The sequence below is a fragment of the Lepisma saccharinum genome, chromosome 23, assembly GCF_977018435.1.
Source record: "Lepisma saccharinum chromosome 23, izLepSacc3.1, whole genome shotgun sequence".
Classification (NCBI taxonomy): Eukaryota; Metazoa; Arthropoda; class Insecta; order Zygentoma; family Lepismatidae; genus Lepisma; species Lepisma saccharinum.
In genome coordinates this window covers 22,418,760-22,444,530 of record NC_139251.1, presented here as the reverse complement: position 1 = coordinate 22,444,530, position 25,771 = coordinate 22,418,760, and the positions used below count along the sequence as shown (strand labels likewise).

General features: G+C 37.6%; 1 protein-coding gene across 3 annotated transcripts in view; it reads right to left on the bottom strand.

The window, feature by feature from the left end:
- The window catches only part of Atf6 (bZIP_ATF6 domain-containing protein ATf6), an 80,426-nt gene that overhangs the window by 17,254 nt on the left and 37,401 nt on the right, over nucleotides 1–25,771 (bottom strand). For 2 of the 3 annotated variants that reach the window (XM_083110045.1, XM_083110047.1), the window contains exons 2-11: nucleotides 19,309–19,370; nucleotides 18,765–18,915; nucleotides 18,356–18,486; nucleotides 17,693–17,828; nucleotides 14,974–15,156; nucleotides 11,955–12,238; nucleotides 10,327–10,467; nucleotides 8,388–8,533; nucleotides 6,274–6,504; nucleotides 4,070–4,231 (exon numbers count right to left, since the gene is read on the bottom strand). In XM_083110045.1, coding sequence (XP_082966171.1) covers nucleotides 4,070–4,231; nucleotides 6,274–6,504; nucleotides 8,388–8,533; nucleotides 10,327–10,467; nucleotides 11,955–12,238; nucleotides 14,974–15,156; nucleotides 17,693–17,828; nucleotides 18,356–18,486; nucleotides 18,765–18,915; nucleotides 19,309–19,370 — 1,627 coding nt within the window. The remainder of the gene's footprint in view (nucleotides 1–4,069; nucleotides 4,232–6,273; nucleotides 6,505–8,387; nucleotides 8,534–10,326; nucleotides 10,468–11,954; nucleotides 12,239–14,973; nucleotides 15,157–17,692; nucleotides 17,829–18,355; nucleotides 18,487–18,764; nucleotides 18,916–19,308; nucleotides 19,371–25,771) is intronic. The other variant, XM_083110046.1, reaches the window with a different exon arrangement.

The following is a 25,771-nucleotide window of genomic DNA, read 5'->3' as shown; positions in this document are numbered from 1 at the left end:
CAATACAGCATAGGACAAAAAGAGCACAACTTCTAGCAATTGTAACTCGTCATTGTTGGCACTGTTTAAAGTCTGCATGCTTACTATAATACATTAACATCCAAGAACTGAAGAAAGTCGATTCATTGTTGTGCGGTAAACAAGAATCACGTTCCAAGAAGCCGTGCCTCGAATGTGGGTGGGGTTAAACAGCATGCGAGTTGTATTTAAAAAAATGATAAAGTTGCAAAAAGGGCGAAAAGGTGCAAAAGGTTCTGAGATTGTGAGAAAGGTGGAAAAGGTTCCGAGATTGTGAAAAAGGTGCAAAAGGTGCAACCGAAACACCATGAGTAAAGTTCAATAAGTGCTTATTTTGGGGATGAGTCACTTTTTTACCCATTTTCACACAAAAAAAATTAAGGTGCAGCACCTAAAATTCCTAGCTCTGATAATAACCGAAACTGCTACATGTTATTAATAGGGTGCTGTCAGTCACGAGTATAACAATGATGAGCATAAGGCATGACTGACAAGGCGTGGGAGTCGAGTGCACATTAAAAGTTTTTTGACTGTTCAATTTTTTACAGGAAAAAAAGTGAAATTTTTGAATTTGCAAAATAAAGTCCAATAAGCCCTTTGCACAAGAGACAGAAATGGCAGTTAACGTGTTAATATACTTAAATTAAACCTTGACACCAGCATTCAAAATTAGTGGTCCCAAGTCACAAAATGCAACTACAATTTTTGATTTTGTGCCTATGTAGATTTTTTACAGAGTTCTTTTGGCAAATAGAGAACAGATATGTTTGCAGTCATAAATAACCAACCTGATATAAATATAACTAATTCGACATTACTATGGAAAAGTGCCTTCATTGGTTGGTTCCAGTGCTTGAAGTGGGAGATTAGGTATGCTATCCCTTCACTTAAGAAAATTTTCATAAAGCATCTATTGCATTTTCTCCCCCACCTGTCCCCGAACTCAACCATGCATGCCCCTCTGCCCCAGCTAGGAATTTCCAGTTTGAGTACTGGTTTTTCAAAAGTCGGCACCTTGACTTCGACTTGCCTATGAAAGTAACCATTCTAAAATAACATCCACAGGTGTTTTTTTGGTGCTGACATACATCAAGTATAATAAACTGAGCAATATACTGAATTCTTTTGCATTTCTACACTAACAATATTTATAATAAACTAATAATGCTTTTATTTTATTTTAATCTTATTTATTAATCACTGTAAAATAATAAAATGTGCTATGTTCCTCGTACATATTTGGTCTTCACAGATTGTCTTATGTGTCTAATGACACATGTGTTGAGGTTCAGCTGGCACAACGATTTGGAATGCACTTAACACACTACAGAAAGACCTCTAAAGTTGTAGAAATTATGGTGAGGGCAGAGGCTTGTTATTCAGTGATAGAAGGATTTGCACAGAATGCGAATGGTTGAGTCACAATCTTCATTTTCAACAAGTTACAGCACGATTTGTACAGAAAAACCCACTAAGTATGCTGTCCAACAGTGTATATTTCAGTAAAATACAGCAAGCTCCCCCTTTTTTTTAGTTTGTTTCTGAGTTATGAAAACCCTGATAGAGGGTTGAAACATCACATGTTAAGTGTTTCTTACTGAAATCTAGACTGCCTTGGTCAGCATATGTAGTGTTTTTTTTTTCCATCACAGAAACAAGGCTTAATCATGTTACAATTTGTATTTGTAAAATCAAATTTCCATCATGAGGGTATGTACGGAATGAGATTCTAGGGGTATTTATAAGAAACTATTCCTTTTAACCTCACATTGCACCCAAATCTAATCTAATATATAAAAATGGATGTGTGAATGTATGTATGTATATATGTGTGTGTGTGTGTGTGTTTCTACCGGCATAACTCTCGAACGCCTGGAGCGATTTCAACTAAACTTGGAACACGTATCACTTGCAATCTGGAAGGAAATACTGTGGGGGTAAGACACCCATAGAAGTGGGGGTGGGAGGGGGTGAAATGCAAAACTAATCGAAAACAACCGATATTAGTGTGGAATCCATAGTTTTTGGGGTCGCTGAGATGAATAGTGACACTCCCAATGCGGTTCAACTCCAAGTTCATCACCTATCGGGATGGAGGTGAGAGGGGGTGAAAATTAAAATGTCAAAAATGACCAAGATTAGTGTCGAATCCATAGTTTTTGGAGTCGCTTAACTAATTGGTGATGACCAAACTTGGTACACACATGACTTACAATCTGGAAAGAAATACTGTGGAGGTAAGACACACCTGGCACCCCTAGGGGTGGGGGTGGGGGTGGGAAGGGGAGACATTTAAAACAATGGACATTGGTGGGGAATCCATAGTTTTCAGGGTCACTAAGATGAATAGTGACACTTCCAATGGCATTCAACTCCAATACACCCCTGGCACCCCTAGGGGGTGGGGGGAAGGGGGTCACATGTAAAACAACCGATATTATTATGGAATCCATAGTTTTCGGGGTCGCTAAGATGAATAGTGATACTCCCAATGCTGTTCAAATCCAAGACACGTCTGGCACCCCCAAAGGTTGAGGTGGGAAGGGGGTGACATGTAAAACGACCGATATTATTTGATTTGATTTGATTTAGTTTATTTTACTTCGCATTTTGTGCCTCTTGGCTAATTTGCGAAGATGGGGATGAGTGATGAAAGGATGAAATAGATGAATGGACATTCACAAACAACCAAGCCCGACCGGGATTCGAACCCGGGATCCTTGGCATCGCAGCGCGATGTGCTAACCACTCGGCCACAGGGTCGGGCGACCGATATTATTATGGAATCCATAGTTTTTGGGGATGCTAAAACGAATAGTGACACTCCCAATGCCGTTCAACTCTAAGATACCCCTGGTACCCCTAGGGGTGGGGTGGGGTGTTGAGGAGGACATGTAAAACGACCGATATTAGTGTATAATCGAATCCATAGTTTTCGGGGTCCCTAAGATGAATAGTAAGACTCCCAATGCCACTCAACTCCAAGACACCCCTGGCCACCCTAGGGGTGGGGTGGGTGGGAAGGGGCGACATGTAAAAATAATAAAACAACCTATATTAGTGTGGAATCCATAGTTTTAAGGGTCACTGAGATGAATAGTGACACTCCCAATTCAGTTCAACTCAAAGACACCTCTGGCACCCCTATGGGTGGGGGTGACAAAGAGGTCACATGTAAAATGACCAATACTAGTGTGGAATCCATAGTTTTCGGGGTCGCTAAAATAAATAGTGACACTCCCAATGCTGTTCAATTTATTTATTCTTGCTCCTGGAGGTAGAACTAAAAATGTTGTTTATAAGTTGTTGTTAAATTTATATTATAGTGAATTTGTAAAAGGTATTACTTTATAATTTGTTTACTGTACTTATACTTTTAAATACCTGTAAATAAAATTAGTTACATTTTACGCTACAGTTAGAATTCATTAAACACCCGGGCAACACCCAGTTATCAGCTAGTATTCGATAATGAACAGAGTATCTGGCAAATCTCTGTCGCTGTGAATGTGACTCCATCTCTTGCATGATTTCCGAACTAAGAAAAATAAATTTAGATGCCACTCGATAATAAATCGAGATTTTTCGACAGTATCAATCAATCAAGTTTCAATCAATGGCACAAACATTGTAGTTCTGGAAGTATTTTCTCCACATTATCTCTTCTCTATATATATAAAAATGTGTGTATATGTGTGTGTTTGCTCCGGCATAACTCTGGAACGCCTGGAGCGATTTCAACCAAACTTGGTACACATATGATTTACAATCGGGAAAGAAATACTGTGGGGGTAAGACGTCCCTGGCACCCCTAGGGGTGGGGGTGGGAAGGTGGCGACATGTAAAACGACCGATATTAGTGTGGAATCCATAGTTTTGGGGACCGCTGAGATGAATAGTGACACTCCCAATGCCGTTCAACTCAGAGTTAATTTTACACTATAGTTAGAATTCATTATATTCCTGTCTAAATAGAAGACTGGGATAAATAAATACCCGGGCAACACCAGGCAATCAGCTAGTGAGTAAATAAAATATAGCCGTTTCTTACCTTTTCTTCCGCTTGCTTATCTTTTTCTTTGCCAATTTCTTCTGCGACACTGGAGGTATAAGCAATTCCCCCAACGACTTTGGTTCTTGTTTGGGCTGTGTGTGATTTTCAATGCCTTCGTCACTCTCCGTACCAAACCAGCCTCTTAAGTCATTGTCCAGCCTGCAATGTGATACAATTCACAATTAGTTACATTCATAGCCCATCCGTGGCATTCAGTTGTATAAAATTTATTCAATTTAGAAGGGATGCACATTATACAGAGTGCTGACGTTAAAATTTACAAATTTTATGTGATATGAATTAAAACCTTTAGTAAAGGACATTAATAAGTGTGTATACAAAAGTTTATTTTATAAAAGCATGGTACAGTCAGACAAGTATTACTACGCAAAATTGTCCACTGCCATGTTCACTCGTTTTATGTAATGAGATTCTACAATTAAAAACATCCAATGAAGTAGATCAGTACAATTTTGTTACTTAAAACCATGTAAGATGTGAGAGAAAATGAAAATAGTGTTGCATAATTATACAAATTATAATTTGCCTAGTAATATTTATGGATTCTACTGTAGATAAATTTTCCTCTTTCATTAGAACACTAAGGCAGTGATACAATTGGATATATATATTAAAGTTAAATAATATTAATGGAAATATCATATTTCAGTATGCAATCGCCTACTACCAATTATTCTATTCCAGTCTTAATTTCTGCAATTCTTCAAGTAAAATGACATTTTATCAAATTGTACAGGGTGGGCCAATAGTTTGGAACCACCCCTGTAAAAGACAAATGAGCTAACATACGAATCCAATGTCACAGCACATGAAGCTGGGGGGAGGAGGGGTGCCACGAAGATGGCCACCATTTAGAAAGCTGTCATCTTGGAGTAAACTTCAATTCCTTAAATGAAAAGGTGGTCATGTGACGATTATAATAGGCTAGAGTTTCACACGAAGCACTATGATGTGCTGTTTTATTCAGGGTTGCTAGGCATCTCGAAAACAGGGAAATGAGGGAATTTTGCAGCTCATCTGGAATTTACGTGCATTTTGGAGTCTGCAAGAGAAAAAGTTGCACAATGAACAAACAGTTCACTTCGTTCCACATCTTGATTCGGTTCTTGTGGTTCCACTCCCAAAAAAGGTTCAGTTTAGAAACTTGTTTATTTCGTTCTTATGAATTTTCAGTCTAGTGCGAAATTATGTAATTTCTGTAATACATTTTTACTTTTATAATACTAAGATATTAGAAAGAATATGAAACTAAAACTTGCAGTCCAGATATCTGATTGATCCTCACTACGACCCCGATGCCCGTGCAATATAAAAAACAAAATTCGCAAAATAAGAAAACAACATGCACGCCTCACTGCGACCCCGATGCCCGTGCAATATAAAAAACAAAATTCGCAAAATAAGAAAAATTCGTAAAAAAAAATTGCCACATACTAAAAAAAATCTACACATTTTTAGGGTATATAAAAAATATGTAAACTAAAGTACACTGACAATATGATCATAATTATCGGAAAGGTTGGTGAAGATGAGGTTATCGTCTATTATTTTATAGATCTTAGTCTTGTTGGCATTTGCTATAGAATTCCTACATGCAACAAAAATTTCTCCACATGCTGTGTACTTATAAATGTAAGCAAAAAAGCAGCATTTTCTACAACACTAAAAACCTGCCAGAAAATAAAAAAATGTGTATGGTTTATAAACTTTTTCTGTTTTTATATTGTGGAAATCTGTTATGGTGAAGTAATGTACCTCTGTTATCTTAGCCTGAAGGCTAGATACACGTGATTGTAGCACCCAATACATTTGATGCTGATTGTAATTTTACATTTTACTCTTCGAATTTTCACGTGTTCTTGTGTGCGTAGAATGAAACTTGCTAAAAAAAATTAGTTTTGAAAGTGAATATTCATAATAATTAACGGATTATATATTTAATTGAAAAACACAAGGTTCATGAGCAAAAATCATGAAGGTAAACATGTCTGGAAAATTTTCATTTTTGGACTGGAAAACCTGGAAATGTCGGGGAATTTCATAATCAAAAAATCGTAGCAACCTTGTTTATTGTCACTAATTATTCTCAGATATTAGAATATCCAACTCTTTGCAATAAAAATATCAGTGTAATAATCCAAACATTCAGGAAATAGGTTATGAAGGGATACAACACGTACCTTATAGACTCAGTTTGATTTATATACATTGGACACGTAGGATGGACTCCTGATGTGCTGTTTAATATGGAATTCAAATTATTCAACGAGGATCCACTGTCTGGATATGAATCCAAGTCATAGTTGTTCCACAACAATGACCTTCCAGTTTTTGGATTGTTCTTGTAAGGTAACGACGTTAATGTGGTTTGAACTGCATCTATGTGTTGAGGACTTCGTGGGAAGAAGCCACTGGAATGGAAAAAAGTAAATTTGTAATAAAATCTTAAAAAACTTAAATATTACATATTTTTAATAGTATTAGTGAAGCATAAACAACATCACAATGAAACTTTGGTGATGTTTTTTAAACATATACTTCATAGATCTGCTCAAGTTTGAGTTTTTGTATAGTCCACTTTTAGCACAGAAAAGCTAATCGGGACTGGACCTACAGTTTAAAGTGGGATCCGAACCACTATGTGCCTCCATCGGGTATCGAACCTGGGTCCCTTCATTACAAAGCGACAACGCTACCACTGCGCCATCGAGGAGGCCCGGATCTGCTCAAGTGAGAGGGCAGGTAGGCTAGAGTATACATTGTAGTACAAATTGATTCAAAAGAGAGACTTTTTATGGCGTTTAGTTTAAGACAACTTCATGCATGATAGGCTAATCGAGACTTGACCTACAGTTTAAAGTTAGGTCTGAACCCCACTGTGTGCTTCTACTGAGTATCCAAACCACAATGTCTTTGATTACAAGGCAACAACATTACTAGTGCACCATTGGAAATGTCATGTCCATTCTGGGGTGCAGTGCTCCAAGTGGACATTTCTAGCTGGGGAGGTTTCTTGTATGGATCAACATGGAAAGAATGCAGGAAATGGGGGATGCCTCCTATGTAAATTATCCTAGCTTGGGGAAATGTTTTATGAAAATTCTCTTCACTGGGGGATAACATCCCCCCACTTCGAGCACTGCTTGAATGTGAATAAAATGAAACTGCTGACAGACTACGCAAGAACAGCTCAAAAATTTTCATTGGGTGAACTGTATTCTCTGCATCGATATCTGGGAGAGTATGATGTCACTTCAAAAAGAACTGGTTTTGAACTGAAGTATGTTTTCTTTGCAGATCCAACAATATGGAAAAAGAGGTCCATCTTGAGATAATGATAGCCATCATTGGTTAAGTAATTTCAAGACAAGGAATGTTTAGCAGGAGAATCTGTGGAGGGAAATTGATTTATCAGTTGGATACATTATGTGCCATAATAGTTAGCCTTTCACATTCCACGGGCTTCTTTACTTTGTTGTTTCCAAGTGAAAATTATGACATGGAAACTCCAACAGTAATTTTGAAAACACTTGTAATACGTATTGAAAACACTTGTAATACGTAAGTCAGAGGATATGAAAATATTAATGATATATTGCAAAAATTTTCACAACTTTTATCATAGATTTATAAATGCCAAATGTCTCCCCAGGTAAAAAATACTAGTGATGGGACTGATTAATCGGTACTCTATCAGTATCGGCCGATATAGGCATATCGTTGTATCGGTTTATCGGTAAAATTACCGATTATTTTACCGATCCGATATATTGATAAATATCTTATAATTTAGTGCAAAATTCTGCCATTTTGTTGCAATTTTTATGGATAATCTCCATGCCCTACTTTCTGAAAAAGTAAATGTCTAAATATTCAACTTCTTTTGCATTGCAATCAGCTTGAAACACACATTTATTATGGAGATCAATGAAAATTTCAGGGTCTTCAAGGACCATTTCTAATTTTATATCGGATCGGTAGAATATCGGTTATCGGTATCGGTAAATTTTATATCGGTACTGTATCGGTATCGGCCAAAATTTCATATCGGCCCATCCCTAAAAAATACATTACAATCCATGTAACTATCTATGCTCTGCTATGTAAGAATAGGAAGAAAGGAGAAAAAACTTCTGCCCTCTCTTAACAGTAAAACTATAACACAACATATGCATACTACAAATACAAAAAATCAAAAGGTAAGAAAAATGGGAGGCCCTTAGAGACGCCTGAGAGTAAAACTATAACTAGTTTTTTCTGTATCATGCAACACTATTAAATTTTCAATCTTTACCTTAATGAACTTAAGTTGAAAGACACCATTAACAACACGGCCAACAGTGCTGTTGTCTTCTTTGTGCTTGAAAAGTACTGCGATTTCTTTGTACGTGTTTGCCCCTCTTCGAAAGAAGCCAACCTTTCCTTCAATAATGAATTTTCCTGAAAAGACAGAAGAAGTTGTCATACTTCACTGAGGAATGAACGAGAGTAATTCGGCTTCCAATATCAGGGGGTAGTAAAATATTACAGTAGTTAAGAGTATCGTTATTAAGCAAGTTACAATTAACAAAATATTTTCTTCTAAACAATTTGAATGTAAATATGGACTGATACACATTAATTATATAATATAAAACAATTTTCTTTTACATTTTACTCTATGTTACAGTAGGGATTTTAATACTAAATTTTACAAATTGCATGTAACTTTTAAAACTAAACCAAACTATGTAGAAATTTCAGCAAAATATGCAGGCTCAACCAGGACTCTAACCTGGTCTGGCAAACTCTGCCATTGTTCTACCACTGAGCTACCAGGCCAGCGCTGTTCTTGCTCAACTTTTGATCTTCACTAGCAAGTAAAATTATTAAATATTCTCCAATCTTAGAATGGTTTCCCTTGGTTAGTTGGTATTAAAACTTGCAATGACATTCATGGTGGTTGCAATGACAGTTTAGAACTTTGCTATCATCATATAAAACATTGTTAATTCCTTCCAATTGCTGCTGCTTAATACCGTATCGGTGTATCGTATTTTAATACTGCAAAAATTTTTGTGTTTAAGGTATATTATTAAATAATAAATTTGTTTTTAATTTTTAATATAATTAGTGCTATAATTATTATAAATGATTATGTTATGAAAGTAAAATTTAAAATATTGAATTTGTTATTTATATTAATTTTTATTTTTAGTGATTATTATTTGTGTGAGTTTGTGTCGTTATTTTGATGATTTTTATTTTTATTTTTATTTGTTAAGTTATTTTTGGGTGTATAATATTTTTTGACTTTTTGGATGGCAATAGAGTTTATTTTTGTGTTGTTTTTTTTTTGTTTTGGAATTTTATTAGGTATGTCAGGATTTTTTTTGAATGATGGTGGCTGAGTTTTTATAAATATTTGAAAAGCACTGCGCGTTATTAATTTTTTGGGTATTGTTGAAAATTAATATTTGATTATTTGGTTGAAATTTGATTTGTTTTTTTATTATAATATTTTTTTAATTTAATATGTTTTTGCTAAATTATTTGTAGTATTGTTTTTTTGTTTTTTTTTAGTATTTGAAATTGTATATTATTTTTTATATTTTTATAGTTTGGTGTATGTAATGCAAGCTTCCAGGGCAAAGTAGGTTGAAATTTATGTATTAAATAGAATGGGCTATATTGCAAATTTTGATTTTTTGTAGTATTATAGTTGAATATATTTGGTTGTAAATACCGCGTTACGATACAGTACATATACTTAATTGCTTGATTTACATTGCTTTTCTGACACTTTTGGAAAAGATGAGGATGAATGGTGATAACATGAAATGGTGAAAGGACAAACAAGCCTCATAGAATTATATTGGCTGCAAGTTCAGATGCCAGAGCCATATTAGTCTGCAAAATGCAGCCTAGGGTGTAGTATGTGAAAGATGGGGTTGACCTTTGAGTATCTTCAGAAAGGGTCACACCTTACACCCTGTACTCAATTGTAAAACTGAGCAGTTATTGAGTATATATGCATGCATATAATTGTATTGAGTGTCCATATATTAAATTCTGACGTTGACAAACAGATAGTGAGTAATTTCCAATGAATTACCATGAAGTAACAAGTGACATTTCATCAAACACCACATATTAATGAGAACATTTTTTCCCCTTCTATATTCATAGTGTATTCTTTTTGTAATTGCAATTACATTTTGCATGAAAATAAGATAAAATCATGCCTAACTCACAAGTTTAAGCTGTATGTTCTCCTTCTGTACTTCTGCCAACTGGTTTTCCAGTGACGTCACATACTCCTTTTTCTTCTTCCTGGATAAGCAGGCTGACTCCCTATTCTTGATCATCCTTTGTTGTCGTTTAAGGGCTTTTAGCTGTAAATTGTAATTGCAAAGTATTACATATTCAAAGATTCATATTTCTGTACAGACCATGAAAAACTACATGTAACCTTCTTTTCTCCATTTCTTCAAGTTTTTCATGTACATCAACTTATACATTGTCTCAGTGCATGCAAACATCATTTTCTAGAGAGATTAGGTTTAGGCCAGCTTTTAGTTCAATCAACTTCATGCATTATTTTTATCCTTACATAGAAACCAACAAATTATGTGAGACATTGCAATTTATTGGCACAAACAAAACCTGTAACAGTGCAAGAATAAGAGGAAAGGAAATATTGATATGTACAATCAGGATTTATTAAGTTTTCCATTGTGTTAGTAGACAAATCTGTGAATGGTTGAATAGGATATTCCATTACCAGTTTTGTTACATATATCTTTAGGGCTGATAGATACCAGCAAGAACCAGTATCCGAAAGAATATGTTGGAATTATATTAAGATATTAGTCATGCAAATCTTTTAGGGTCCTGGAATTTATGCAAAAAATGTGAAACTTCCGTTTATTTTGAACAAGTATTGTGTGAAAAACTGCATTTTGTGATTACATAATATGTATTTCATTATTCAGATAGGGGAGGGGGCTTCCTAGTAAAACACCCTGTAACCTCTGATTAACCTTAAGCTAGGCTGGACCTCTAGCTGATGCCACTTAAGCAATTTTCGAAATGTCTTATTTGGAAACCTGCAATATCCCAAATTATGAATAGGCTTACATAGTCATGAAACTATTGTGATTTTTCTAAACAGCAGCAATGGCAAACCATATGACAATTCACATGAAAGCTCTAGAAGGAATTCTAAGATGTAATTGTTCTGAATTTGGAATGTCACTGTAGGTTTCTTGAAGGATATGAAATTTTGAAAACTGTTTTGCCAAAGGTCCAGCCAAGCCTTAACAGCTAGGTTATTTATGCTACCATTTTCAGTATCAGCTTATATACAGCATGAGTAACTGAACTAACTATATCAATTATAGTTGACTTAGGTCAGTGGGGATAGAGCATTCGTAAGTGATGTGAAGCAGCCTGGTTCGAACCCTGGAGGGGCTACAAGTTTCACATAACTTAGCATATCTTTCTCTTTTTCCTCTCTCTTTCTTTGTTTCTCTACCTTTCTCCTTCTCTTTTTCTTTCTTTCCCCTCTCTCTCTTCCTTTGTTTCTCTCCTATTCTTTCTCCTCTTCCTTTTTCTTCTCTTTTTTCTTTCTTTCCTGTCTCTATTTCTCTCTCTCTCACACACACACACACAAGAGTGAGAGTGAGAGAGAGGGGTGAGAGAGGGGGAGAGGGGGGGGGACAGGTTATCAAATATATCAAAGGATGTGTGTTTGACAGCTTATACAACCAGACTCCAGTTTCGCCAGATCTAACCATAAAAAAAAAAATAATTACTGAACCAACTAGACACCACACAAAAAAAACTTCTAGTCCTAAGAGCAGAAAAACAAGTGTCTCACCTCCATTTCTTGCCTTGAGGATGAGGACATTGGAGGAGAATTCCTCACAACTGTTCGTGTAGCCGTTGGGAAGGGAATCGACGTTATGGCAGACATGGGTTTATTTACAACAGGAACTTTGTTTGATGAAACTTGAATTGGGAAAGTAATGGCTTCGGTTTTGATAGGTTGCCTAATCGTTTTGACAGTGACAGTTGGACTGGCTCCATTAGTGGACTTTACTTTCTGCGTCAGAGCTTCCAAGTCCTTTGCTGTCAAAACTATTGCCTGTCTTGAATCTGAAACTAATTAGAAAAATAATAATCATTTTTCTCCAGCGATTCTTTCACCATCAACTGTGTCATGGTGTTCATGATATGCTGACTATTCTATTTCATACTAATGTATCATTGGAAAAAATCTATGCACTGAAATAAAATACAGAATATTAATTTAGTTATTCTTACCTATATACATCTTGCAATAAGAACAATAATTATGTTAATGAGGATAATGGTGCAATTTTTTTACAAATGTTAATGGTTATTGGAGATCGAATTTATTAAGTACAAAGGCTGTCGCAGAGAAGGTGAGACTAATTCTTGTATAGGAAAACAGTGACCTCCATTGGCTAGCAAATGTACTAGGGTGAAAATTTGGTTCATTAGCTGCCGATTGAGACCAAAATGAGTGCAATAGGTCAAAAAGTCGTGACTGCGAAGCAGTTAAAAGACAAGCATGAACATGGACCCCTCCAAGAATCATTAAGATGAAACAGAAAATTACAAACCACAAAATAGGCACCATTGACAGCTAAGCAAGCATCCATACGCTCCTGCCATTTTGTGAATGTCTTTGAAAATTCGTCGTCAGGTAGCGAACTGAAGAAAACTTGCGCTGCGGTGATCACTTTTTGTTCGTCATGAAATGATGACCACGTAAAGTGGCCTTTAAAAGTGGAAAAAAAAGTGCACCAAAAGTCTCAGGGTGCAAGGTCCAGGATGTATGCTGGATGCGGGAAAATTTCTATTTTTCTCTTTGTCGCGTAATCCTGAAAAGCCAGCACGGTATGCGGGCATGCGTTATCGTGGTGCAATCTGAAGGAGTTCTTCAAATGCGGCCTCTTTTTTTGCTACGTGCTGGCGCAGTGTCTCAATGACTCCTTGGTAATACTGTGGCTCTACTCAGTCTGTCTTGATAGGCATATGCCTGTTGAAACATTGTATATGTTTGCGCAGTACTTTTCCCTAAACGCCAACAAAATTTTATGGCATGTCCCTGTTCATCTTGAATATTCATCGTGGCGAAAAGCAATGTTATACACAAAAACCTGGAGAGGTAAACGAAACATTCCACGTAAATCAACACAGCTGCTCACTAACGTGGTTTCACAACTTGTGACAACTTGCTACGGAAACAGAATGAGTCATCCTACACGACGTGACTAGTGCCGAAACCATAGGCAGTGTTGCCAAGCCAGGAAAAAATCTGTCTCACCTTTTCTGCGACAGCCTTTGTATTTACCAAATTGTAAATATATAAACTAAAAGTATATACATATTCATATTACACACATACTCAAGTTTACAACCAACAGCTGTAGAAAAGAACTGACAAAATTTATAATAACTAAGCATTTTGAACAGGACGAAACTTTAAAGTGATAAATTGGAAGTGCAAAGCTTCTTAGGGGAAACTTTCATACTGCGCATGTTCTGCAGATTTTTAGAAAATAATGTAAATAGTTTTTTTTACTCTCAACTAATCGTGATATCCTCATAATTTACAAAATAAACAACATTAATTTTATGAAGGTAGAAGAGCTGTTACTGTCACTTTTCTGTTAATGTTATAACTATTATCTGTCTGCTTATGAAATCAATATAAACAAATGCATGTAGTTTGAGACATCCTATTGGTTGATCGAATGGCAGCTGTGCAGGAATTTTACACATAGGGATATACTGCATGTGATAAAGCCACACTAATCAATGTAGCTGTTATTTTGAAGTTGTAAGGCCTTATAAACTGTACATCTACAAACAATATATTCAAGAGCAAAATACCATAACTGACACAGGAAAGAACTATTTTTCAGGTGTTGTCTGAATTGGCAGCATAGGTGGAGTTGGAGAGAAGAGTTAGAAGAACAGACAGGTGCACGTTTCAACTCGCTGTAGCTATGAGCTTGGCAGCCATATTGCAACTTTCACTTTGCAGAGGTAACGTTTACTGAATAGACGATGTAAGACTCAGTGCTGCTTGGGCATTTTATCGATCACACTGTATGTACAAAAATTGTAAAAAAGAAGAAATAAAATGCCACATTTTTAATATGAGTAGTAAATAAGTGGAAATCCTTGTGATGTTTGGTGGGTGTTTATTCTTCTGCTTCCATAGTGTGACGTTCGAGCTGACACCTGGTGGGAAAAGTGGCAACTGTACTGCAAGGGGACATGTAGAGTCGGACAACGACACATGAAAGCAACGGGAGAGGACAGGACAGAGCGCTTGTCACTTCGGACATGGGTTCAGAAATCATGTGCTTTTGTTTACATTAATTTCATTCTTGCAGTGGATGAGAAAAAGACAGTGCAACCCTGCTTTTACATTTTCCCGCATTATACATTCAATCCTGATGGTTCCAACATAGCAAATGTTATAAAATTTTCCTCGATATTACATTCGTCCTCATTTTAAGTTTGTTCAGCTTGGTCCCCTGAAAAACATAAAATCGAGGTTCCACTGTAAAAGCCTATTGATACACAAATCCCATTCCCAATAGAATGTACACACGCAATTTTCTCCTTCAGTTACCTGGTTACTTCATGTTCAACGTTTCTACACGATCAACAGTGACAGAAGAAAGAGGTAGAGAAGAAACCAAAATATTATCCATCTCTAATATGAAAAATGGACTGGATACTTTGGTTTCCAGCCTGTAAAACAAATCACTAAACTTTTGTTTCACTCTGAGCAATGGAAGTTAAGTTAACACTACATGCACTACATTTACTAAGTAATGAAGTATTACACGTACAAAAATTACTACCTTCTTTGCATTTTGGTATAATAACTTTCTGCACAGTTGCATTCTTCATACACGCAGAAGTAAATGGAGAGGATGCAGAAGGCTCAGTCTTTGGTTGTATTTTGATCTCTTTCCCCACACTTGGGATTTGTTTGGTGATTACTATTTTTGGATTGGATCCCACATTTAGACCTGTAACAGAATTTGGTGCATCATTAGTAATTTAATTACCAAGGTTAAAAATACCAAAAATACAATTTTCAGTACAAAAACTGACTACATTTCACATGCAAATCCAAAGTATGAAATTTTAGTTTGACCAATTAAATGAATTTATTTAAACACTTACATCTAGACAATTCATTAACTTTGAAGCCATATAGAACTGTGTGTGCATGTTCAATGTCTCTCTCTCTCTCTCTCACACACACACACACACACAAACACAAAACCAATATTAGACACAGACCCACTTGGTCTTACAACTCAACCAAGATGAAAAATCCCCAACGAACTCTTGAACCAAAGTGGACAGTCATTTCTTTCCTCTCTCCACTTCCCCTTGCTTGTGTCAGAGTGCCCTTGTGTTGCCATATGTCCATCAGTGGCGTAGCAATGGCATTTCAGGTGGGAACGCCAAGTCCGAAGGAAGGGTCGGCCCTTTCTTGCTTAATAATTTACTTATGGTATTAGTCGTCACAGGTATTATTTGCCTGAAGTCAGCTGGGTTTTCAATACAACATCATCCATGCATGTTTTAGCTAGAAAATTAGATGCCTCACTATGCCACAAATGTTTTGAACTCTGGTGTTGTATACCTTTTTTTATACCTTTCTGCATGACGCAAGTCATTGAAAACCTACCTGAATCACAAGCGCCTCTGCACAACAATAGACGTCATTGTTGTGGAAATCCAACTACTGATTGATTTGGTTTATTATACTTTGCTTTTCTACCACTTTTGGTTAATCGCGAATACGAATATGAGTGATGATATTGAAGAAGGGACACTCACAAAGAACACCTGTTCTGACGCCGGGATTCGAACCAGGGGCCTCTGTCGTCTTGGCTCGCTGTGCAAAACACTCTGACACGGAGGTGGGTCAAGGATCCAACTATCGTCCACTCAACTAACGTAACAGTGCCGATTAGTAATTCAGACCACTGTTTATTACATCTTGAGAATGTTGATAAACATTTTAAAATAATTTTGTCCGGAGATCATTCGATATAAAGAGTTTTCAAATGAATGCTAAACACTTCCATTGACACAATATTAATCAGTTAGATACTAACGATATAATAATAATAATAATAATAATAATAATAATAAAAATAGCTTTGTGGGTTAAGTGGTAGAGCAGCCACAGGCTGGACTTCTACCACGAGGACTTCACCAACTTACGTATTTGACAAAAACTGTGTTGATCTTTTAGTTTTTAATGCACATCGCTCTTCGTGCGATAAATTATACAATGGAGTGGCCATTAAGAAGTGGTATATTTGAGTTTGGTAAAGTTACGTCAGTCAATATTGTGTATGGTAACATCACATAGCACGAGTGGCATGAGCGTGAAGAACCAGGTAGGAATTCTACCTCTGTCGTCTGCTTCAGAAGACAGGAAGGGTCACATGAACCAATCACGTAGCGTAGCCCTCTGCTCCGTACGCTGGCGTATGAGAGAGCATTTACGCCCGTACTGTAGAGATCCAAGCTTTCCCTCAAGAAAGGCAGCAAGGAATATAGAGTTCTTTACGCCGAACCTGCTCGGCGTATGGCCAGTAAAGGCATTGAAAAAAATGCTAGAACGAGTATTGTTAGTGGAGCGTTGCAAGCGGATCGCGAAAAATAGCTATTATTATGCCATGAAGGTCAACATATATTAAATTAGTCACGTTTTACTTTATATTTACAGCATTTACGCATTTTTTAAATGTTAAATCTGGGAACGCCGGGCGTATGGGCGTACTATAACGCTACGCCACTGATGTCCATCCCTTGCTTTGTTGTCAAAACTTAAACATTAAATATTACATCTCAATTTTCACTGTCTTAGGGCTTCCCTTTGATGATGATAGAAACACTTGGCAATGAATAAATGTGATTTGTTGAAGAATGCTACACATTTTGGCATCGCAAGAGCAAGGTTACACGGTAAGCAGCTGATTGCATTGCCCACACTCCCTCCACTTGCTTATGGTTGGAAATTTAATCTAAGCAGCTGATTGCATTGCACAAGCTCACTCCACTCACTTGTTGAAAGTTCAATGAGAGTTTCACACAGTTTCTCTCTTCTTGGTCAAGCTGTACAGAAAAAATCATTTTTTTAATGAGAATATACCCACTTGAACCTATATTGAGATGCCAGTATCAACATCCTTACCAAATACTGCAAGAAAATGTAAACAAAAAGATCTTTCCTCCCACATTGCACTGTACCCATAGTGAAGATGAGGTCAGCAACGTGCTCCATGGTTGTCTGCAGGTACCCTCTGACAAGTGCCTCAGAGTTGCTTATGCATAGACAATAATGCAAGTCCCAACTTAAAGCATCACCACACTGGTAATAGAACCTGGATGTCCTGTGGGGAAACTGGACTCACTACCAACTGGATGATCAGTCTTGTCTTGCAAATACAGCACAAAAAATTCTTCATTACTGATTGGCTTCCACAGCTATGTTGGGAAATGCAGAAAAAAACAAGTGAATGTATGTACTGTACTTACCATTTGAAGATACTGGGACAATCTTGATAGGTGACACCATAACCACGGAGTCATTGGTTGTGTTAGGTACTGGCGTAGTTGGCGGACTTCCATCTTGCGTTTGTGGTGGGGAAATTGGAGGAGTTTCCAACAGGAACTGATGAAAGAAAAATAATCTAATGTATGGTCAAAATTCAGTAAAAATTAAATGTTTTTAACTTATTCAGTGTCTATTAAACAACTTGTTAACAATAATTTAGTGGTGGAAAATGACAGACTGCATGCACAAAAAGAAATGAAATGAACCGAAACATTTTAAAACTTCACCATAGATCATTGTCTAGAAAAGATGATAAAGAAAACAGTGTTTGGTAATGGCATACGCAAGAAGGAGCTCATGAGGCCATAGCCCTCCCGAAATTTTGAGAAAATAAAAATGCAATGAAGAACTCTCAAAAAAACGAAGTGGTAAATGCAACCCCCCAATTTCAATTTTTGTTTGAATAACTTAATTCCAGCTCCTTCCAAAAATAAATCATGTGTATGCCAGTGGGTGTATGTGTATATATGAAAATATAGATTATTGCTTTCTGTACTGAAGTGAGCAGGGTTTATAATTGGACAAGGCTAGAATAGTACCATGTTGTTCTCTCAAGACCATTGTAAATGCAAACACTTGCATACCTTGACATCCTGTTCTCCTCCACTCCAAAGCTCTGAATGTGATGAATCTGATGAATTTGAAGGTGAGGGAGGCAGCTGAATGCATGGTGAAGGAGGTTCCAATTTGAATTCCTGTTTTGCAACTTTAGAAGCTGAAAAAAATTAATGAATAAAATTGAATTGCAACTGTAGCACAATTTTCATTGAGCACACAAAGAATACATTTACCAAACTTCTCAATCACATACAAAAACTTCTAAACAGGGACTATACTTCCTTTTGTATACTAATTGTTAAAATACGCACAAAAATTTGAAATTTATTTCTCAAGTTTCATTTCCAGTGTCACTTGCCACTTTTGTCTGAAAGCTCCTTTAAACATTTGTGAGAATTCAAAGGACTCATTCTGCCAGGATGAGCATGCCAGTACCTTGCAATTCATCTGCTGCACAGAGATTTGGAAATGCATCTGGATTCCACTTTGTGAGATCAACATCATTGAAATCCTCCAAGGATGGGAAATCTTCACATGGAGTCTCCTCAAACAAGTTGTCAACAGGCTCATCCAGCAACATTGGAATCTAAGAGGCACAAAAAATGCATGTGTGTCGGTGTACATATGAAATTCTTTTCACTAAATATATCAACACATCTTCATCACTCTACAGAATAAGGTTTTTCCCATTCTATGTATGTATTATACATTAATGCTAGGCCCTTTTCTAATAAGGCAAACTATTTGATGGGAAGTAGGATAATATTTTTATATATATAACTCTTTAGTATAAAACTACATAACTACAGCATCCAAAATAAAAATTCTTACGTTAATTAGATATTTACTACATGCAAATTTAGTGTTCAATTCCATAATTTACAATATAAAATTCACCCAAAGATATAACACTGAAAACAATAGTTACGTTATTAGTAGGATAATTTTCACACAAATTAGAAGAAATAAAAAAACGTACCTCTAAATTGTCTGTCAAATGCTGCAGAAAATCTTCCTCCGTGTGTAAGGATGTGTCCATCTCTGCAAGACAAAAATAACATATATATTCACTTAATGAAAATGTTTAGGGATACAGATCATGTGAGTTACATGTTTGGAAATATACAGTCATTTTATAGGCGTCAAGTTCACTAGTTATTCTACTACGTATATTACCCAGGCACATAGCCAACGGGAGGGCTAAGGGAGTTGAAGCCCCCCAAGAAATCCTACAAAATCTAATTTAAATGTTAATTTTTATTGTTAATAACAGAAATAATAAAGTTATAGACACAGTAAAAACTGTATTACATCGAAAAAAGTTTAGTGTGTAATAGAAATCAGGTTATATTTTTATGTTCTACCATTTAATCCAAAGAATAAATGGATCCACAGCAAAGTTATCTTTGTGAGAGGTCACCGAATATAAACTTTATGAGTAAAATTTACCACTAACTGTTAAAGTCTTTTTTTGAAAGATTGTGTAAAAGTAAATAACAAAATACAATAACTATGATTTTCAGTACACTAACTGTATAAAATATAAGAAAAATAATGTACAACAATTATGTTAGATATTCACTGACATGGTGGATTGAGTAGCAAAGTGCCTCCATTTATGTAATAACAATAAATATGGATTAAAATTTATATATTTTAATAACTTATAATAGTTATTATTGTAAAATAAATTATTATTGTCATTATTATCTGTACTAATCAAGTTTTATCTATAGCCTGACCCCTCTACAAATATTTCTGGCGACGCCCATGCTGGTAAGGGATGAGCCCCCCCCCCACAAAATAAAATTCTGGCTACATGCCTGATATTACCGGTTCTGTGTAAATGGCTGTGAATTTTGCATACAATTACACATGTTGTTGACATAGGACACGGGCAAACTTTCAAAGCATTGTGGCCATGGGTGCCCGCAAGGAGGAGGGGGCAGAGAAGACAGTTCCCCCATCTCGCGATATCTGCGAAAAGATCATGCAATTCAAATGATTAAGTTGTAGCGATATTTTATTACAAAGAATATACAGGGTGGGCCAAAAGTCTTAGGACAGTCGAATAAAATAAAAAATACCCTACAGGAAGGAATGAAATGTCCCTACACATGTTATAGGCAAGAGGTAAAATTTCAGACCATACTGCATTTTCGGCGGCCATCTTGGTTTCAATTTCAAAATTTGAAATGGGAAGGGGTGTGTGTGACACATCACCTAGCACTAAAATTTGTTCAGGAATTCATATCTGTGGTTGTTTTTTGTCTAGCTGGAACGGTTTTCGAGATTTACCATGGTTTTTCAATTTTTCGTTTCAGGTTCACTAATTGAAGATTGTCCTCACGAAAGCTGAATGCATAGAGATTGTTCTGATGTCAGGTGAATGAATCGCAGATGATTTCAACCATCGCCATCCTGAAAGGAATCCTATCTCACCCAACACAGTTTCTACCCTCCTATCGAAATTCAGGGATACAGGAGCTGTTAAGACAGGTCCCGGACGGGTAGACCCAAAACGGCTACGGACGAAGCAACAACAATAGCAGTGTTGGCATCCGTTCATGAAAGCCCTCAAAGGAGCACACGCCGTGTGTCCATGGCAAGTGGCGTGAGTCGTACCTTCATAAGGAGAATCTTAAAAACAAACAAGTGGCACCCGTACAAGTTGCAATTATTGCAGCATCTGACTGAATATGACCCTGATTGTCGGTTAGAATTTGCAGAGTGGGCCAATCAACAAGTTCAACAAACACCAGGTTTCGCACACCAGATACTTTTTCCAGACGAAGCCAATTTTTACGTGAACGGCGAAGTTAATAAGCAAAACCATCGATATTGGTCTGATGTTAATCCACATTGGATTGATCCCAGCAGGATGGTAGGTTCACAGAAGTAATGGTATGGTGTGGGATTTGGGGAACGCGAATTGTGGGACCCTTCTTCATTGAGGGGACTCTAACAGCAGACGGTTATCTCCAATTACTGCAGGAGGATGTGCTTCCTTAACTGTTCACTGTTATCACAGGATGACAGTTTTCCCACATTCTTCCAACAGGACGGGGCTCCGCCTCATTATGAAAAGAATGTGAGGTCTTACCTGCATCAGAGGACCTGTTGAGTGACCCAAACGATAGCCTGATCTGACGCCCTAAGATTTTTATCTATTGGTTCACGTGAAGGCGAAGGTTTACTCAGTCAAGATAAGGGATATTGAGCACCTTAAGAGCAGAATCCATGGAGCCATGGTCTCTATCCAGCATGTTGTGTTGTCCAGAGTTCATGCAGAGTGGGAGCACAGATTGACATTGACTGGAACATACGTTGCAAAGGCAAGTGATGTGTTTTTCATGGAAAATCTCTAAAACCGTTCGAGCTAGACAAAAAACAACCACAGATATGAATTCCTGAGCAAATTTTAGTGCTAGGTGATGTTTCACACACCCTCCTTCCCATTTGAAATATTGAAGTTCAATCCAAGATGGCGGAGTTCAAGATGGCAGCCGGAAACGCGGTATGGTCTATGACATTTTCCCCCTCGCCTATAACATGTGTAGGGACATTTCATTCCTGTCTCTCGCGTATTTTTTATTTTATTCGACTGTCCTACGACTTTTGGCCCACCCTGTATATATTTTTGTCACTTACAGGCTGTAAGTTAAAGCAATTAACTGCCGATGATTTCACCAGACATTATACTCATATTGACTGCCGTTAACTAGAGCAGCTCGGAACGGAAAATTATTGGTCGGTGTGGGATTGGGGAGGGAAATTAAAAAATGTGTAAAATTGACAACTTCGACTGTCAGTGCTCTTTCCATTATTAAAATGTTTTAAAACAGGGACATAATAATATTCCAACTTTGAAAAGCCTTTTTTTGAACCTCTTTGTTTAAGTTTCCCACACTCATATTAAGGCATGGGAAGGTCCACCCCCAATGTGACAATTAAAACTTACAACAAACCTTCAACAATTTTAAGTTGAGAGCAATCGCCCTTGACATCACTCCATTTGAACCTGTACCTGGAGTCTGGAGCAACGCCATGGTAGAGAAGGGGAGAAAGCGAGTGGGCAGAGCAAAGCAGTGCGAGCTGCTCAAACGTTTGGTAGCCGCAGTCACATTGCCCCCTCCATGCAATCAATCCCTTTACCTCTCACGTGTTCATTAGTCGAGCCCTTTCGAGTTACTACTTACGCAAAAGACTTGTTTTCCGTTCGCTTGCTCCACAGACTCCTGGAACAAGAGTATAGTACGGGATAATCAGGAAAAAAAAAGAATGCCTCGAGTCACTCATAGCAAGGCCACAAAGGAAATTTACATGTTCCCAGATATGTCCCGCTGTTTGTCAGAAATTCTCAAAACTGGAGTTCGTCAGCTTTATAACAGCTCGGAAAAACGATTAAAAGTACTTTTGTTAGTTTCTTGGAAATTTGAATGGAAAAATCTGTAAATATGCATTCGTGACATCGTTAGTTTGTTATACTTTCCTTTACGATTTTGTCGTGAAACACCTATTATAACTTCAAAAGATTAGCTTTGTACATTCCTCCTGTTTCACGAAGCCCTCCATAGAGTATTTGCACTGCGTTTTCAAATATAGTAAAAGGATTGGTGAAATCTGTCTTTTTAACAACGTTCGACTGTTAAGTACACCTTGAAAACGTCGTTAGTTAGCAAGAACTGACTGACTCGTTTATTTCCAGTTGAGTGTGCTCTTGAATGAGCTAACGAACTTTGGAATGGCCAGGACAGCGCACCGGCAACTTAATATGTTCACTTAATGACGGCGTTTCTTCAATAATGGCTGCAATGAACAACTGAATACTCGAATATCTGTTCTCCATAGGTTACACGAGGCGATCCCACATAAGGTCGACTTTTAACACAAGTGTGGTTGAAGATAAGCTGGAGAGCTATATGCTTTTGATGCACACATTTAATGGAGATCTACGTGCTCATTTTATGAAAATACTCATCAAAAGCTTCCGAATGCGCAGATAATACGATCCATGCGCTCTAAAGCAACCAACGCTACAGTTTGAGCACGAAGTTCCCGAGCAATATGTTTTAACCTTAATGCCGTGTCTTTCAGATTGGATAGCTAGCATTACGGCTGAAGATATATGAGCACGCTTTTCACAGTGGTTTAACAAGCCAGTCCGAAAAAGGTGACTTGTTTAAGTTTGTACAAGTCAATTTTATGAACTGACTTGTTTTTTAAGTCCACTTTATATACCGATAGGCTAATCGGGGCTGATCCTGCAGTTTAAAGAGGAATCCGAAGCACCAAGTGCCTTTCCCGGGTATCGAACCCGGGACCCTTTGATTACAAGGCGACGGTGATAGCTTCTAGTACTGGAAGCGACCTTGATGTAAGACGTTCTGGTCTCCTCGAAGCCCAGACTACGTGTGATAATTTGCTCTTGGACAAAATTCCCAAATTCGCTTCCAGACGGCCAATGACCTGCAAACGGCTGACAATGTTTCCTCGACATGCAGTCATCAATATGGACGAAAAAAAGAACGTGAGAAAAATCAAATTCTGTGCTAATAATGAACGACAACATTCAACTACTGTACAATAATCACAACCATGACTAGTGGCGGCGATTGGGTTCCAAAACTGGGGGGCAGGACAGTTTACTTTCCCTTAGTAGACAAGGTTTAGCATATCATGGGGTCAAAAGTGGCAAAAAAGGGGGGGGGCAATTTTCATGCCCCTAATCGCCGCCACTGACCATGACAATTATTTCTACTATTCAAGTTTAATCAACGGTCTGACCACCCTCTACAAAATTTTCTGCCGACGCTCATGTTAGCTAGCAAGAGCGATAAACACTCACACAGAGCTGTTTATTCCCGCGAATAGCAGCAAATATTATAAAAACGTTGTTGTAGAATGGAAAATTTGTGGATGGGTGTTTTGTAGCTTCCTCTCAAACGCATTCAATCTGAAACGAATATCGGTCTCTCCACCGAAGTTCCCAGGTTCGAGTCACGGTTCCTCGTTAGTGTCCATCAATGTCATCAAACAACCACTCATCCTCATTGTCGTGATTAGCTGAAGATTGCAAAAAAGCAATGCAAAATAAATATAAATACCATTCAGTCCGAAAACAAGAAGTCAGTAGCTCCAATCTGTACAAGTCTCGAGAACAGCAAGAATTGCATTTGTGCGGGCGCCAACTCCCATTTGCAAGAACTCAGCGTCCGTTGACATACTACCTTAGTTGCCACTCCGGGATGTGTGTCTGCAACTTCTTCGCGACGACACGGGAGAGGCAACGCACTACCTCAAGGCCAGCCTGTGCATGGGCAATGTACGAAGTCTCCTACGAAAGGACATAATTGTGCGTAAATAACCTCCCAGAAAGGCGTAAAGCTTCGGCACAGCAAAAAGAGTGAAGCCGACTTTCCGGTTTGCAGCCAGCCAGTGTGCCTCGCATTGTGAGCCGCATCCTATCCTTGCTTGCCGTTAGAAAGCGAATGACGGAGTGGTAGAGTTGTCGAAAGACCCTTTGACCCACAATTTTCCCCAAAAAAGTACGTCAAATGCTGGATTTTATTTTTGTTATTTAGCGTCGCTTTTCTTCCGTTTTTGGCTAATCGCAACAATGAGGATGAGTGATGATAGGATGAAATTCTTGAAGGGCCACTCGCAAAGAAAAGCCATGCACAGGATTAGAACTCGGGACCCCCGGCGTCGAAGCGCGCTGTGCTACCTACTATGCCCAGGAGGTCAGCATCAAATGTTGGAAAAGATTGCAAAATATAGTACTGGCTACTAAAAGGAGACCAGCCCCCATTCGAAAATCCTAGGCACGCCACTGTTCCATTTTCAGTACAGGGGATAATGGTAACAGACCCACATCACTTAAATGTACACGACTCGATCCCAAGCAAAGAGTACTTTGCACTTCACAAAAACGCCCTTACACCTCCACATAGAAAATTCTGGTTTGAACCCACGGTTTGATTTTATATATTTATTTTTGATTTTAATGAAACAAGGATAAAGAAGAAATCTGGAATTTTTACTCAAATTATAAAGATTCAACATGGAACCACGTGTAACGCGGAAAAGGTCCAACGTTAATCAAGTACTTGATATGCACGAGACAGCAAGTCGTTGTCGACGGTTTCGAAGGCACCAACAATTCGCAGTTGTAACTTTGGCAAATCTTTCGGAAGGGTGAAACATATGCATTACTACCGAAAAGCATGTGGAAATGTCTTTGCACCATTGTGATTGAATCAGTTCTCGATAGCTCCAACACACAATACGCCTTCTACTGGTTATTAGCCATTTTGCGACACTGGCGATCCTGGTGGAGCATCGGCTAAGCAGAATAAGCCCGATAAGTGAGAATAAAACTTCCAGTTTTTTTCTATATTTTGATGACGTGTCTAATTTTCTATCATAAATAGTAACGTCAT